Here is a 17,171-nt window from a genome sequence, read left to right on the forward strand (position 1 = left end):
TAGTTCATCATGTTGCGCACTGAATGCGAAGTGTATCAACTTCAACTTTTCGGCTGTTTTGCAGCTTAGGAGGGTTTCGCACCCAGCATCTACCACGTATATTCGGGCATGGCAATTGGCGTTATTGTGAGCAAAGTCTGATTTGAACGATCCTCGCACTGGCAGGGGTTTCTTTGATCCATAGGCGTATAGCCTGACTTTTCTCTTGAGGAGTTCTGGTCTTGGGTTAAGTCTGTTGAATGCCGTCACGGGCATGACGTTTACTGTGGCACCCGTGTCAATAATTACTTTCAGTGGGTCCCCATTGGAGAGGATTGTGCATGATGGTCTCCTCTTCCGTCGTGATTTTCGTGGGTCAACTGCTATTAGGTGCACTCGGTGTACTCGTCTCTTCCCTTTTTTCTTCCTTTCTTTGCCTTGCCTTTCGGGGGATGAGTCGCTGTCACTCTCATCACTGTCACTCGTGGCTGGGGATCTTTGTGATTCATCGACCGCCCTGGCTTTTCCTCTCCGCGTTTGTTGGCGGGATCCCTTGGGCGCGAATCTCCTTCGTGGTTCTTGTGCTGGCCGCGGGTCTGGGTCCTTGTCGTTCTTGTTCGGCGGATTCAGGCAGACTGCGGCATAGTGATTCAGACGGTTGCATTTCCTGCACGTGGATCCCCACGCCGGGCAGGATTCACCTTTGTGCCATGGGCCTCCACACCATTTGCAGGTTTGATCACGTCTTTGTGATGGTTGCGGTCTCAGGTTCTGTTTAGGGCGAGTGCTTTGTTGTCGGGAGATGGCTGCTACATCTTCTGCTGGTCCAGGGTTGTCCAGCGGTAGTCTCTGGATGGCTGCTTCCATTACTGCCACCTGGTCCTCTGTTTGTTCGCGGAGTCGCGCCATCTCGAGGATGCGCGATAGCCGTACATTTTTCTCCGAGAGTATCGCCCTCCTCAGTTTCTCGGAGGAGATCCCATTGATGATTTGGAGGCGGATGGCGAACTCCTCGTCTGGAAACTCACAGCCTACTGCCATTTCGCGAAGGCGAGCGTGAAATTTGTCCACTGTTTCTTTTTCTCGTTGTCTCGCCATGCAGAAGTGGAAGCGTTCGTAGTCCGGGTTGAGGTCTGGTTTAAACATGTTGGTGAGCGCGGCTTTTGCTGCGGCGTAGTTGGCGTCGCTTCCTCGGTTTGGCGTGGCATTGAATAGGCGCAGGGCGGCTGATCCTATATTGAGTAGGAGAAAAGTGCGCATCTTTTTGGGCATAGTGATGTCTCTCGCATCTAGGTGCATCTCAAACTGCTGTAGCCATATTTCCCATCTGATGGCCGCTCCATTGGTGAACGGGTCGAATGGTGGCATGAAAGTTGTGAGCGAGGGGTCAGTGCGCTCTTCGGTGAGGCTCCTCCTTGACGAAGACCTAGTGCCGGCTTCTGTTGGGCTGGACGTCGGGTCGGACATGTTGTGCCTCGCGGTGTTGTAGCGCTGTGTTGCAGCTTGCCGTGTTGTGGCAGTTGGGCCCTGTGTGTGTACAGGCGCGTGGTCCCACGTGCGGTGTCGTCAGCAGGGCGGGCCGCGTATGATGGCAGGATGGGCCGCGTGTTGTTCGTGTGACTTTGTACTGCACGCGTAGCGTGGGCGATGCTTACTGCTTGTTGCAGCTGCCAGGGCTATTGAGAAAGCTGTAATATGTCCGAGTGTTTGCTGGGGCTCTGAATTACTAGAAACACTTCCCGCCGCCGCGGGTGGATTCCGTTGATGATGGGCGGGGCCGGCGTCAATGCTTGCCGGCTCCGTGATGTCTTCGGACGCGGGTCCGTGGATGCGACGGCTCCCTTTTGTGTCAGGGCTCGCGGACCACTTACCGCCTCGTCGCCAGTGTGATACTCCCATCCGCCAGGGCACGGGCGGATGTGTGAGGCAGAGCTAAGGCCTCGGCCAGGGTTCGCGCTGGTTCGCAGTGCGCGGGGGCGGCGCAGGACATAAGACACGACCACTCTCTCGGATGCATAAACCCGGACTGGCGTAACCACGCCAGTTCCGGTGATACCTTTATTTCTACTCTTTTCTTTTCCCTGTGTCACGTGACCCTGTCTGTCAGGACACGTGACACCACAGGAAGCTCCCATCAAGGAAAAAATTATCTTCAGAGCTATGTCCATCACCCATAAATGCCTGACGAACACTGCCCCTAAATACCTGTCCCAAAGAATTATGAGACCCACCTCTATAAGACCAGTAAGAACCAGTAAGATTGATTCACGCCCACCGCATTGTCCCTCCCCTGATCATTGCGTTCCTACCCAAAATGAGAACAATTGAATCCTACTGGCCTTTCCGAAAAGGTTCTAAAGACTTGGCTCTTTGCCTAACTGACAATGCAGGATGAACATATGTCCTAATGTTTAACTCATAAACTAACGTTTTACATGCGTAACTGGTTCCTAAAAGCACACTGATGCCCCTGGTCTAATGAGCTCTACAAATGCAAAAATAAATAAATGATATAATAAGCGGACTGTTTGACAGGGCTTCTAGGTCTCTCAGTTTGATCAAATAGTATATTATAATGGCCTTGCACATGGGTGTAAAAATGAAGGGACAAACAGGTAATAATGCTCGTGGCTTACTTAATTGCTTCAACTTTCGCAGCTTCGGGCTATAGAGATTTAGATTACGCGATATGGTATGACATACGTGCAGTGGAACGTAACGTGTAAGGAAAGCATTGAGGACGTTGCTAGGTGCGTTCCTCTAATGGCATCTACAGGCACTGTCAGTGAGGCTGTAAGTGCCCAAGTGGCTGCTGGGAAATAGAGTAATGATGGCAGCTGAGCCGAGCAAGAATGAGCTCCAGAGCGTCTTCAAAAGGCTGCGGGCGGCTCCTACCAACCGGGTGAGAAGAGAAGTGACTTTGCTGAGTGGGGCGTGGGGATGTGGCTCTCGGGCGTGGGAGCCGGAATGGGTGATCAATCTCTGTTTTTGTAAGACTGAGTGAGTCTATCTATGGAACCGCTGGCCCTACGCCTATAGGAGGGAGCCGGTGTCTCTGTCGCGTTGCTGTAGGAATCTCCTTATGAGCACCAGCAGTGAGGACTACGTCTGTGTTTATAGGTGGCCGTCCACCTGTAGATAGACGTTCGTTCCCCCCTTACGGGCTGTAACCATGTATAGGCGGGCTATTGAGATCACCTCTGCGTTTATGGGTAGCTATAGTTCCTGCTGTTTGTTGTATATGTATTTGAGCGATTGAGTTCTAACTCCACCTATAGTCCAGGTCATATAAAATAACTTCAGTGGACTTAAACTCGGAGTAGAACACTAAAGGGGAGTAATAATGGGCTAGTAGTAGAATATCTATGAAATCTCAGGTTTCAATTGACCGCACTCCTTTGTCTAAATACTCTGTTTTTGCAGACGGATTGCAAATCTAGCTAGTGGCGCTCCACATTGGGAAAAGGACCTAGGTGCCAATTCATTCATGACCCCATAAATGTAGACGCTCAACTGGTAAAAAAAAATGTGGAACGGTTTATCAACTTGGCCTTTGGCGTGTTTGAAAACATGATTAAAAGCAGTGATAATGGAAAACCGTGGCACCTGTTTTGAATCTGCAAAGTAAATTACATCTCTCGAGGGGGGAAGGAGACAGGTCACTCAAACGATATGAAAGTAGAAGGGTTGGGAAACGTCAAGGGAAAGGAGTTGGTAACCATGAAAGGGAAGTTGTATTGAGGAGGCTTCACACAGTGGATGCTGCAACAGGTTTATTGGCAGCTGTTGGCAAAACTATATACAAGAAGCAGTTTCTTCACTGCTTCAAATGTTAATCAATGAGGTAATGGTAGTGTCTATTTGCCTTTGTGTCTAAAGGTCTTTCATATAAGAGGAGCGATGGCTTTTCGTGGTCCCCTTGCTGCTGCACTCATCGCTCAAGAGTCTCGTGTGACCGCTTCCATTGCGGTTTCTCTCGAGACTCTGTCTCCAGATACCTCCTTTCATTGAGATGCTTTGTCCCACTCTGTCACAAAGTCCTCATACCTTGCTGGCCTGTGTTCCTCTTGATGTGGGCGACCTTTGTAGTTTGCACTGCTGGGCACCCCGGGAGTAGATGTCACTCTGCTGTCCTTCTTTGCATCTACAATGTTCATTTCACTTCGAACCTCGCTCTCGATACCCATGCTGACTTGGTTCTCCTTCCTGCCTTGCACCCACTCCAATACCGGATCCGCTGTGCTGATGTCAGACGTGATGCCAAGACCATTTTCTTGTGCCCCTTGATCTCTCATGCTACACTCTCTTGATTCACTGGCCCTTCTCTCATACATAGCAACCCTTTCCAGGTTGCATCTCTTTCCATCTTGAGTGCATACATGATTCAAACCTTTCTGCATAACTCTGATCGGTTTGCTGAATCTTGACCCAGTAACCTGATCCTTGTGGGATAGACGAATCTTGACTAAGTTTCCTTTTTGTATTTCTGTTCTGTGGGTTGATCTGCTGGTATCGTCACACCTTCTCTTCAGGGTTGCCTTGCTCCATTGCAGTCTCCACACGTCTTAGATGTCCACAACTTCATCCTTCCTTAATCAGTTTAGCCAGGGAGGCACCAAGTGGATGCTGCCCTTCTGCCCCGCAGCATGTGAAATGGATACACATTATTGGTCCCGTTTGGGATAAGTAGGTGAGACGCAATAGTCTCTTCTACTGTTTCGAACGGGTCAAACCTTTTTAATGAATCTGTTAGACAACCATTTGCCTTGGGGTGATATTAATAGGCTTTAATATGTTTAATGTTATTGCCCCTTAAGAATGTCTCCATCTCTCTAGATACCAACTGGAGCCCACTGTCTGTCACCATCTTCTTGGGCAAGCCTTCTCTTTAACATACAGCAGTGAGGACTTCTATCAATGTCGCTGTGGTGATATCCGATAGAAATTCTGCTTCCACCCATTTGGACAAATATCCAATCATTACTTTTCACATGGCTTCTAATGGTCCAATCAAGTCTAGACCCAATTTGTGTCACGCCCCTTCTGGGATCTCTGTGAGAATGAGTGGTGCCTGTTTCACTTTCAAACGTTTATCACTGTTTAAACATTTTTGACATCTCCAACATTATGCGAATGTCATGATCCCTACACAGCCCCCAGTAAGCATCTCTCAGACTGCGCTGTGTAATGTTGCGCCCAAGGTTTCCTGAATGCACTCTGCAGAGAATTACTTTCCTCATTCCCCTCGGTGGAATGACCTTGTTGCCTCATATTAGTAAACCATCTGACTCCTATATCTCCTCTGCTACCTTCCAATATGGTCTAAGCCCCTCTGGAACAGCTTTCACATTGGGCCATCCTTTTCTGACCCACTCATTTATGTTTTGCATCATAGGATCCTTATCCGACTCCTCTCTCCAGTGGTTTTCAGCCATCTCCATATACACCTGGCTACTCGGGTCACCGATTAACGCCACCACGCATTTATATTTTAGGAAGGTCGTCACTGACCTTTTTATCTCGGGCAACCTCAACACACAGCTTGGGAGTTTTTCCAGCCAGCAATGTGTCCTATTTCATAGGTGTATTTCTGTAGTTTAGCAGCTAGTATAGCTCAGTGGCAATGCACTCGTCAGAAGCAAGACGACGCAGAGCAACACAGGTTCGAATCCCCTGTCCGCGCTTAGAAACCTCTTCGGTATTAAGCGTGTTATAAATAACCAATTATATGCAGGCTAGCCTGTAAATTGATGTCGTTGTTCCGCTGGGGCTTAACGTGTACGAGTGGTTTGCGGTCGGTCAGGATATTGAATTTGGTACCCCATACATATGTCCTAAAATAATCCACGATCCAGGCACAAGCCAACATTTCTTTGTCCACCGTTGAGTAATTCTTTTCAGCGTCGGACATCGTCTTCGATGTTAATGCTACTACTTGTTCTGTGCCACCCCTCATCTGGGTGAGTTGCTCCCAATCCATATGCACTGGCGTCAGTGGTGATGAATGAGTCTTCCACTGTGGATTGAACGGTTGCAGACACAGTGCCCTCAGAATTATCTCCTTCACTTCTTCAAATGCCTTTTGCTGTTCCTGTCGCCACTCATACTCGGCTCCCTTCTTTAATAGTTTCCTCAGATGAGCCGTAATTTCGGTAAATCTGTGCACAAATTTGACGTAATATTCAGCCATACCTAGGAAGGATTTTCACTCTTCCTTGTTCGTTGGTGTGGGGGCCTTCACTATGGCCTGCAGCACATTTATCTTGGGACTGATTCCATTTGATGATATGGTGTAACCCAAGTACTCCACCTCCTGCACTTGGATTGCCCATTTCTCAAACCGTAGCTGCACCCCGGGATTTTGCAGTTTGTGTAGAACCTTCTTCAACACGCTGTCATGCGTTTCCACATTCTCTAAATAAATGAGAATATCCTCTTGAAAATAAGACACATTTCCGATGTTTCCCAATAGTTAATCCATCATCCCCTGGAATGCCGACGTGGCTGAGCACAACCCGAATTGGCGTCCTGGTGAACTGGAAAGCACCAAACTGGGTGATGAACCCTGTCAATGGTCTCGACTCTTTGTGTAGGGGAATCTGATGGTACGCATCCCACATTTCCAGCTTAGAGAACACTTTTGCTTCCCTAATCATCAATATGAGCTCATTAATGCTGGGCAGCGGATAGCTGTCTGTGATTACTTCGAGGTTCAGTTGATACAAGCTCTTAGATCATTTGAGGACTGTTTCTTACTTGGTACTACCAAGCTCAACCATTCCAATGACTCTACTGTCTCTGTGGTGCCCTCTTTTTCTCTAACTGTACTTGTAATGCTTGCCGTGCCTTAATTGGCACTGGTTTTACTTTATACTTCACAGCAATCGCGTTCTGCCATAGTAAGACTTTTTGGACATAGTTTTTGATTCTCCCTGGAACATTTGACAATAGCTTTGTAAAATCCTTTATCAATCCTGGCAGTTCTCCTACTGCCACTGCCAAGACTTGATCTTCCGTGCTGGGATCTAGTTTAATTTTCTGTTTGCTTGGCCATCCCACCCCAGCACAGCTGGACCTTGTTCTGCGAAAATACACTATTGTGTGCGGGTTCAACGTTGCTGTTGATGTACCCTATTAGATGAATGGACGCTCCGCCAAACACTGTTATGCTTCGTTCTCTTGACTTCAACCTTGCTGTGGCCCACCATGTCCTAAATTCGGATCGGCAGGATGGGCAAATATGACTCGAGTCGTCCATGACTCTGGTTTCATTTCCGTCCACTCTGATGAAGCTGTTTGGCTTCTCTCTCCATGCGATGAAATTATGTTGTGTAATGAGGAAGCTTAAAACAGTGGATGCTGCAACAGGTTTATTGGCAGCTGCTGGCAAAACTATAAACAAGAAGCAGTTTGTTCACTGCTTCAAATGTTAATCAATAAGGCAATGGTTATTTGCCTTAGTGTCTAAAGATCTGTCGTATAAGAGGAGCACGGGGAGGCCACTGTTCTTACAACTTCGTCTTTTCGCTGTCTCCTGCTGGGCTTGCGCACATCGCTCATGACTCTCGCGCGAAACTGCTTCCATTGCGGATCCTCGCGAGACTGTGTCTCCCACAAAAATCTTGAGATATTTTAAAGTGAATCCATGTATGAAGCTTAAAAAATTGACAGGAATTTGTAAAGCCATTGGTGAGTGATGTTTTAAAGAAAACAATGTGATAGTTAAGTAGCCATTGCAGATATATACGCGTTCTTGGATTTTTTTCTTTTTTCATTGAAGCGCTGTGTTTGGATCTTTATTTGAAGATTTGCGCTGCACTACTTTGTTGTTGAAGTTTCCTTTCTCACTTTTTTACAAAGTCTTTGAAAGTTATTCCCCAACCTACATTTTATAAGTTCGTTTTCCGAACTCCAGTTTCCAATGTGAACCCCCAAATAAAGTCAGATTGTTGTTCAAGACCACACCAGGACAGACTCGGCCAGGCCAAGGTGTTATTGAGAAGAGCCTCGCAGGATTTATGCCTTCTGGTTGTGATGACATTTAGGATGGTGATTGTACTGTCCTGCACCTATTTATATTGAATTAGTCTGCCCCTGATTGCTGACATTGACTTTTTTTTATTGATACCTATGCTTTCAGCAGTGGTACTTGAACAGAATGCACATACAGTCTCATTTAGTTATCTTGCATTAAGAATTTTCATTTTGATTATCTGGGTTGGACTATCACTGGGCACAGTGGTTGCGTTTGTGTGCGAGTTTAAATTGGCAATTGTGTTGATGTTATTTCAATGCTACCTGTTTATTCCAGCTAGATTCGAGCATGTGGAGAAGGGGCAAAGGCCTCTTCTGATTAGTAGAGAATGTTCGCTGTATGCAGCTACTATTGGTTCTCTTATTTTAGTGCCTTTACTAGTACCTGCCACTTCTCATATCGGTACTCGCACCGATGCAGCCTACGTAAAGCCATGATTCACATCTGCCAACCAGCACTAGTTAGTTATTTCATGCCTGAGCTAGTCCAGTCAGATATTAAGTACATTTATACAGGAGGCTTTAATTGTACCAAGAAGCCTTCACTTTGTAATACCCTTCCTTTGTCTGTAGTATGTTAGTCTTCCCACTGCTAGCAGCATTACTCATCTCGCTACTTTCTTAAAGTGGTATTTCAATGTGTTTGAATTTTGGACCCATAGGGCCTCATTACGAGTTTGGAGGCAGCAGCATGGCTGCCTCCAAACTCGGGTCCGGGTTCCCTGAATGGGGAAATACCGGGCCATTCAGACCATGGAGGGCCCAGTATTTCCCCATTCGGGGAACCCGGACCATCCCCATTCGAGCCCCCATAGGGCTCAATGGGACTGGGGAGCATGCTAACAACGGGCCCATTAATGACGGGCCCGTTGTTAGCATGCTGGGCCGCTTATGGGACCTGCTAAGGACGTCTGGTAAAACCAGGCGTCCAGAGCGGGTCCCGCGAGCGGACCTCGTGTAATAGGGCGGTAAGGGGTTAACAGCTCCTTTACCGACGCTGGTAACCCCCTTACTGCCCACCTCGTAATGAGGCCCATAGTCTGAGGGTTTGCTGTTCAGTGCCATATAGATATTTGTTAATTCATGGGCTGTTACTGACTGGCCTCATACCCGGGTGTAGGAAGGGTGGGGTACCATAACGTTTTTGTCATGCTTTCATACAACATATGCTTGATTTCCTAGTTATTCCTTTTGAATGGCACTGTGATAGTCCTGTTTTTTCAATTGTATATTCTTTTTTGTTGTTGTTGTTTTTCCTCGAAATCCTTCTTTCTTCCTTGCCAGCAGCATTTTTCTTAACTTTATAAGACACGGGGTACCCTAACTGACAAGCTGTTGCACATATTGTGTCAGTATATGTAGCATTTCATTAATTACTTTTCTTCTAACATCTGTGTTAATGCTTTTATGCCCTGTGATGCGGTAAGTAATGAGGAATGGATGTATTAGCTACTATATTAGCAGAGGACTCCATGTAATGAAGCACCATGTCTCTGTTTACTTTTACTTTAGTACAAAATTTAATGGAAGTGAATCAAGAATTCAACTCCCCAAATGCAGCTGATGGTGAAATGAAAGTACAGGCTTGGACATGGTGTCCCTGGTGACATGGAGTCTTCTGGTGACTTTAGTTTATCCCCATAGGTGCCATGTTTGCAGGAGAGTAATCAACCTCTTTGGGACCATTGCTGTGGTTATTTTACACACCAGTATATATTTGGTTTTCCACCAATTCGAGGAAATCGTTTTGTAAATTTGAGGTTGAACTGGCCAGTAATTTGTTTTTGAATGGATCATTTGTGCTATTATTGTATTGCAGGGTTTAAATGCATGCCTTGTGTGGAGGAATATTCTGTAGAAAACTAGAAGGGTTCAGAAAAGCATTAATGAGCACAAATGTGCCAGTCTTATTAGAACCGTGTCGGTCTTAATGGAACAGAAATTTGGGGATGAAGAAATAGTCATATAGCTAACCAAATATGATGGCAAATATTAGACGTTTATTTGTACCACATTCGGAGCACTATCAAAAATCTCGGGGCTCCCAGTGGCTGCAAGGATCAAGTTCAAGACCCTCTGCATTGTCCACAAGGCCCTCTGGGGCCTGGTACCACAATACCTCCAACTCTCTCTTAGGAAGTACCTTCCGACTCGAGCTCTTAGCTCCTCCACCTCCAACTCCTTGAGGGTCAGTCGCTTTTCCAAGCAACGAGTTGGGGGCAGATTTCTCTCTTCGGCTGGTGCCTCCTTTTGGAACAGCCTCCCTGCCTTTCTGAAACTTGCTTCCGGAACTGCAGATGGTTCTGCTGATCTCAAGACTTTTCTCTTTGCTTCTGCCTTTTTTCTTCCTCTTCCCTGCTGATCGCCTGTGCAATACTGCACTGGTCTCCTGGCTACCCTCTGAACTACGGGCCCAGGTTCATGCACTCCCAGCTGCACACCTGCACTTGAGGCTGTATCTGCATCCCTATAGATGCCCTACCTGCACTTATTACACACTTGTTGTCTGTACCTAACCTTGCACTGCCACCTGCTGGCCGCACAACTTGTTCTTTGATGTTTGATCATGTGTCTTGCACTTCTCCTTCCCTGGCACTTCCCTCTCCCCTGCACTTGCGCAATCTCAATATCACTAGGCCTAGTAAGATCCTTGTCTTGTCCGTCCCTTGTTTATCCTCCCATGCCTCCTCGCGCCTTGAAACACTTGTGTATAGGCGCGTTGTAAATATCATATCATCTATTTATAGAATGTCCAATTACATTGACAATATAGCACATGGAAATGGACCCGAGTTGGCCCTTACCAAACAAAGTATCAAGACGTTTGGGTCACTGTTTTCTTCCTATAGAAGGTTGGGAATAGTGATCAGAAGAGGGTTGAAAAAGCTGCGCCAGTACCAAGTGATGGATCCTGAGTCAACAGGTGTTCTAAAATCAAAGTAGCCAAATATTGGATGGCAGGCAGATATGCAGTGGCATTTTCAAGCCTCATAACATAGATGCACCTGCTTTTGTATACGTGCCTACTATATTGATCAATGTTAATTTGGCATTGTAGACTTCTCTATGTACCTACAGGAATGTATTGGTATGTTGTTGTCTTCCTGAACTTGGGGTATTGTCTTCAAGTTGGATACCTTTTTGCATGCATGATGACGTAGCAATGCAAATGCAACTTTAAGCACTTTTCTGTATGTATCGGTTTCCAGCAGTAAATGGTGTGAAGTTAAAAATTGAGATGGTCTTGGATTTTGGAGATGGTGAAGCAAAAGCATTTATTAGTTTGCTTTCAAGACCGATGGCATCCTAGTCGTTAACTCATTCTGTACTCTCGACCCGCCACTTTTTATATTCTTCTGGGGCCCATGACCCTCGAAATAGCACTTACCCAGGCTTCCGGCACGCTATTCCAGCCTAAAACAATGCAACACTTAATCCAAAAATATAGCCCGTCAACAGTGCTCATACAAAAAGAGACCACATGATGATCCAATTCCAGGTAAATGGGGCTGCTCGTGTTTGCTTCCAGTTTGGTTGTCCTCAGGCGAGGTCTGTAGTGCCCACCCCATGAGTCACACTTTAAGGATTATTGTGCCGGCCGGTTTGTAGATCCTCAGTTCAACGGCCTTGTCCCACTGCTCTTTGTAGGGTGCAAAGCTCAGAGTTAGCAGAAATGGCGCACATGCACATGTGCAGCCCAGTTTATAATAGACTATAGTTACTGGATACCAAAAGGGGTAAAGGGGCGTTCTAGCCAAAGTGAGCTAAGAGGGATTAAAAAATAAACACCAGGAACCGCAATATAGTGTGATTCCATGATGGGGGTGGGTTCCTTTTTTTAAAAAAAAAAAAGAATAATAATAATTAAAAAAAAAAAACGTTTTTTACCACAATAAGAAAAGCTCTACTTTCGTTATTTTTTGTTGTTTAATCTTGATCAATATTTTGTTTTTACATTTTGTTGACTCAGGGCTTCAATCTTCCACAGACCCCTTTTTGTTTACTTTTAGTGCAACTGTCCTAAACTATCCTAAACTAGACTGTGCATAGTCATCATTTTACACACTGTTTTTATAATTAGACTGTAAATTAAATTAGAAGTGTAAAAATGATCTGCCCCTGTATGATTATGCACACAGCACCGGAACTCTGAAAAATACAATTGTGCAATACTGGTTTGCTTTCACTGGGGGAAAAAAGCATAACTTGTTTGTTTAAAAAAAAAAATAAAAATAAAAAAAAAATCTCATTTGCAACTTAGTTTTCGATTTTATTAATTTAACAATCCTAAAATTCTAGGAAAACATGCACAGTGCTTCTGAAGCTGAATGAAAAGAAACCATTCCTTTTATCAGTGTGCAGTTTATTCTTTTGAAAGGCTCCAAGGAAATACATACTATTTCAGAGGTGGCTTGCAATTACATCCACGTAGATAAAAATCACAAGCATCCTTCTGGTTTCTGTCAAGTAACCAGACCTTTGCACTGCCCTCTGCTCCAAACCTGGGTGTAAAAGTACCCAGGAAAATAATAAAGCTGGCGTATTTACAAGATTTTCATGCTCCTCGCCTTATCTGGAGCCCTGCATAGCGTAGTCAACCCAAGACACACATTTGCAAAGCTGCCAGGTCAACTACATATCTGGTTACACCCTTATTAGGGATCATCAGTGCAATATATTGCTGACAGCCTTGTGGTTGGAGCATTTGGCCATGTTTTCACAACGCCAAGAAAGTTTTATGGTAGGTTTAAAAGGGTTTGGAAAAACCCTTTAACCTGAAATGTGAACTAAGGAAAGTCCATTTGAGCCAAGTCACACGTTCCACAACTCCACCTAGTAGCCATTGCTGGAAGTTCACCTCCAGTTCAGAGCCACAACAGCAAGGCACTGTGGGTATGCAAATTAGCTCAAATGCAAACCTTTTTCTCTGGGAAATTCTTTATCTAAGAGGGCAGTGCTGCTGTATACGTAGCTTAATCAACCGTGGAATTTGTGACTTGGCTAAAATGGACTTTCATACTTTCACATTTCAGGTGAAGGTTTTTTTTTCAAACCTTTTTAAACACACCATAACTTGGGGGGGGGGGGGGGGGGGGGGTGTGTGTGTGTGTGTGTGTGTGTGTGTGTGTGTGTGTGTGTGTGTGTGTGTGTGTGTATATATATATATATATCATTCAAATTTTATTCAAAAAGAAAGACAAAGCATTATCTACACAGGTACATCGTGTAAATGCACAACAGCATCAAACAATATATAGCTTTTTTGCTTAATATCTTGAAAACAAATACAACAAAAAAAGATCAGGCCTGTTACAGCCCATGGTAAAACAACAAGTCAAAGCAGAAAAAAGGAAAATGATGAGGCATTTGTTTTAAGGAACACAAATTGTTCAGCACTGGGGAATTAACAGCCCAATGATCATTATTGACAGGTAAACGGAGACCGTATGGGAGAGGGGCATCATAATAACCTAAACGCCATCATATCATGTGGCTTATGATGGAGTCCGGGATTACCATTCTGGGCCACAAACTGAATGAAAGGCTCCCATTCTGCGAGACATTTTGACATTTCACCTTTAAGGGTGGCTTCAATATTACACATGGCTAAAACAATCCACAATTTCACCCACCATTCCCTTATGTCAGGCGCGGTGGGGGACTTCCAATTGCACACTAGCACTATTCTGGCAGCCACCAGGAAATGCGTTAGTAATTTTTTGGCAGACAACTTGTAGTGCTCCTCAAGGTCTTCGTCCCCTAATAACACCACTAAAGGGCCATTGGAAGCTCTATCTCACTGATCCTCTTAATTTGAGCCAACATCTCCTTTCAATAGGATTGGGTCACCGTAAAAGACCACCACATGTGATATAGGGTCCCTGAAGCCCGTGCACACTGCCAGCAACTGTCCGAGATAGCAGGATCCATCTTATGGAGCCATGCAGGGGTGAGATACTTTATTTCAATGGTATTACTATACTCTTTCAACAGCACACACCTGTATGACTTACCGGCCCTGTTTCACACATTGTACCATGTCGGGTCCCCTATGGTAATATTAATCTCCTACCCCCATTGTAACATATAAGCATGTGGAGGCTTAAAGCGGCAAGCATTAAGGACATGATATAATGATGAAACCTTACGAGAGGGGGGGTCCCCAACAAAGAAATCTTCGAATGGAGTCTTATCACGTTTAGCATGTTAGGACACCTTTGCACTGGATACCCAATGACGAAGTTGTATTTAAGTATATTTGTCAATGTCCCGAACCTTGAAGACCTGTTTGCACTTGTCAAAAGTCAGGGGTTGCTCAGACTCAAATAGTTGACCCAACTGTTCCAAACCTCCCTCAACCCATCCAGTGAACCTACCTTGCTGGAAATTCAGGCGTGTTCCATATTCGGTCAAGGGGGAGGGGAACATAGTCCCCAAGAACTTGCGGGCTGCTTTGTCCCAGCATTCCATCAGAATTCAAGCTCCATTAGAATTCAAGCTATCGGGAGGAGGTTAGACTTACGGACCATAGGCGATCTCCAACACCAATCATGTAAAGGAGTCTGAATCTTACACTGCTGAATATTCAACCAGTGTTCAGGGCCACATTAGTACTATAAAACAGGGGGGCAAGATGCTACGAATAAAGATAACTCTCTATATCATGGACCCCCAGGCCACCTTTATCTTTTGCTGCCATCAGAGTATGTCGCGGAACCCTCTGAGATTTCTTAGCCCAGATACAACTAAAGATGGAAGTTTGCAAATCTTTAAGGGCCTGTTTGGGAATCCAAATAGGAAGAGCTTGAAAATCATACAGTAAACATGGTAGTAAAGTAATCTTAAGGGCTGCAACCCGTCCTAGCCATCGAATATCAGATTGAGGCCATCAGAGCAAATCTGTCTTGGCTGAATAGAAAAGGTCAGGGATATTCTTAGCGTACAACTGAGAGTGAGAGGTTGTGATGTGAACCCCTAAATACCTAAGAAAAATCTGTCAATTGAAATTCAAACACCCCCTAAAGTTCTTGCCTTGTCTCTGGTCTTTCAGAAGCATTAAGAATAATGGATTTAGAGTAATTAGTGAGGGTAGTAGTGAGGCTATGTGGGGTAGAGCTGCCTGAGACCAGTACATAAAAAAGAAGAGGTCTTCGGTATAGAGTGCGACCTTATGTGATACCAGCTATATTGATTCCACAAATATTATCTGCCAGTCAAACCTTACTTGGTAAGGGCTCCATCAACAGTGCGAATGGCAGAGGGGACAACAGACATCCCTGACGGGTTCCCCTAGACAGGGCAAGCGGTTCAGACAAAGCTCCATGTCATTTTATGTGAGTGGTCGGATGGACAAAATTAGCCTGTATTCTTGTAATAAAAATTGGACCAAACCCAGCCTAACACCCCAAAGCGATACGCCCAGTCTATGCGGTCAAATACCTTTTCCACTTCTATAGATAATAGTTCCAATTCCTGGTCATGTCGCCTTGCATACTCTTATCGCATCTAAGGTTCAAATGGCTGGCGCCCTGGAACGAAACCTGTTTGGTCCATCTGGACTATACCTTGAAGAATACCCACCAAGCGGGCTGCGAGGACTTTGGCATAAATTCAGGAATCGGGAATTAAAACTGCATTGTGTCGGTATGATGTACTGAGGGTGGGATCTTTATCAGGTTTACCAATAAGTGAGCTTATGGATTTGCCTATAGTAGGGGAGATTGCCCCAGTGTTGGTAAAGCTATTCGATAAGGTAACCAGCTGGGGGGCAAGGAGGTCGACAAATTTCTTATAAAAGAAAGCAGAGAAGCCGTCAGGTCCTGGATCCTTATTGTTAGGCAGGGACTGTATAACACTGGTTACCTCGTCCAATGTGATCGGGCTCTCTAGACTCTGCCGATCATCTGCAGAAATGGAAGGTACATTTACCTCCCTGATAACGCGTTCTGAGCCTCTATAGCCCATCTGTCTGCGCTAAAGAGTGACGTGTAGTACCCCACCAATATGCGCATTTTAGAGACTTCATCTTTCATCTGGCCAGCACTATCCTGCAGCTTGGCAATCATATTTTTAGTTTTCTGGGCCTTCAACTTGTATGCAAGGAGACATGAGGCCTTGTTGGAAGTGCTAAAATAAAATTGCTTAGCCTGGAGTAGTTTATAGGAAATATCGGGTGCCCAGAGGACGTGGAGTTCAGATCTAGCTACTTGGAGTTGTCTAGCACCTCCCCTTTTGTATTGTAGGACTAAGTTCCTCACACTCTTCTCCACTTCCTACCGTTGAGACACTAACAGCTGCTTCCTAGCGGAGGCCAAGCTAATAAGAGCATCCCAAACGGTTGCAATTGGCACATCCCCTGTAAAGACTTTCCTGAAAATATAAGGCAACATATTTTCCTTAAAGTAGCCTTCCTGGCCCCTAACGCAAGTGTATCTACCTGGAGCGTAAACCACCGCCGACCCAATGTTGGTGTCGGACACTTTCGGGATCAAGGAACAGGAAACCAAAAAGAAGTTAAGCCCGAGAGTGACTATGATGCACATGGGAGAAATCGGTATAATCTCCCTCCAGAGGGTGTTGCAATCTTCAAATGTCCATCTATTGTAAGTCCACTATAGCTTTCTTAAGAGATTCAGACCTGGTTATGTCAGACCCTCCCACCAAGACAGACCTATCCTCCAACCCACGACATTAAAATCGCCCACCCCCCCAAATATAAGTTCAGCCACCTGCAAATGAGCGATACATGTGAGCGTTTGGGCATAACATGCATTGTGGGATTGATTGGGAATTGACACTAAAGAAAGAGCCCCAGTGCTATGAAAAACATTATTAAAAAGAAATCAAAACAAAAAAGAGAGAAAAGCCATCCTGTATGGTACTCCTGCTGCCTAGCCCATATAAACATGAATGCCGAAACATCAAGCTGCTTTGTGGATGCCATTGAATCAGTCTAACATAAAGCAATAGAAAATAACGGAAGCAACAGTGAAAACGGCTACAACAGGAAATTGCAAACCAGTGATAAAAAATAAATGTTCAGGCCATCTCGTACAGTCATGTAGGCCCCTGTGAACCCCCACTTCTTTCTCACCTGTCCATAGAGGGCCTTCTACAATACCTGTGCCTGCTTTGACCAATCCTCTTTGGGAGCATCC

At 45.3% G+C, this 17,171-nt stretch overlaps 1 protein-coding gene across 4 annotated transcripts in view; it reads left to right on the forward strand.

Moving 5' to 3' along the window:
* Positions 1–2,729: 2,729 nt before the first annotated feature.
* Positions 2,730–17,171, forward strand: part of ARFGAP2 (ARF GTPase activating protein 2) — an 885,096-nt gene continuing 870,654 nt past the window's right edge. For 3 of the 4 annotated variants that reach the window (XM_069623180.1, XM_069623182.1, XM_069623181.1), the window contains exon 1: positions 2,730–2,881. In XM_069623180.1, the coding sequence (XP_069479281.1) occupies positions 2,807–2,881 (75 nt within the window). In that variant the 5' untranslated portion in view covers positions 2,730–2,806. The remainder of the gene's footprint in view (positions 2,882–17,171) is intronic. The other variant, XM_069623183.1, reaches the window with a different exon arrangement.

This window comes from Ambystoma mexicanum, chromosome 11 (assembly GCF_040938575.1).
Source record: "Ambystoma mexicanum isolate Mex_15411 chromosome 11, UKY_AmexF1_1, whole genome shotgun sequence".
Taxonomy (NCBI): domain Eukaryota; kingdom Metazoa; phylum Chordata; class Amphibia; order Caudata; family Ambystomatidae; genus Ambystoma; species Ambystoma mexicanum.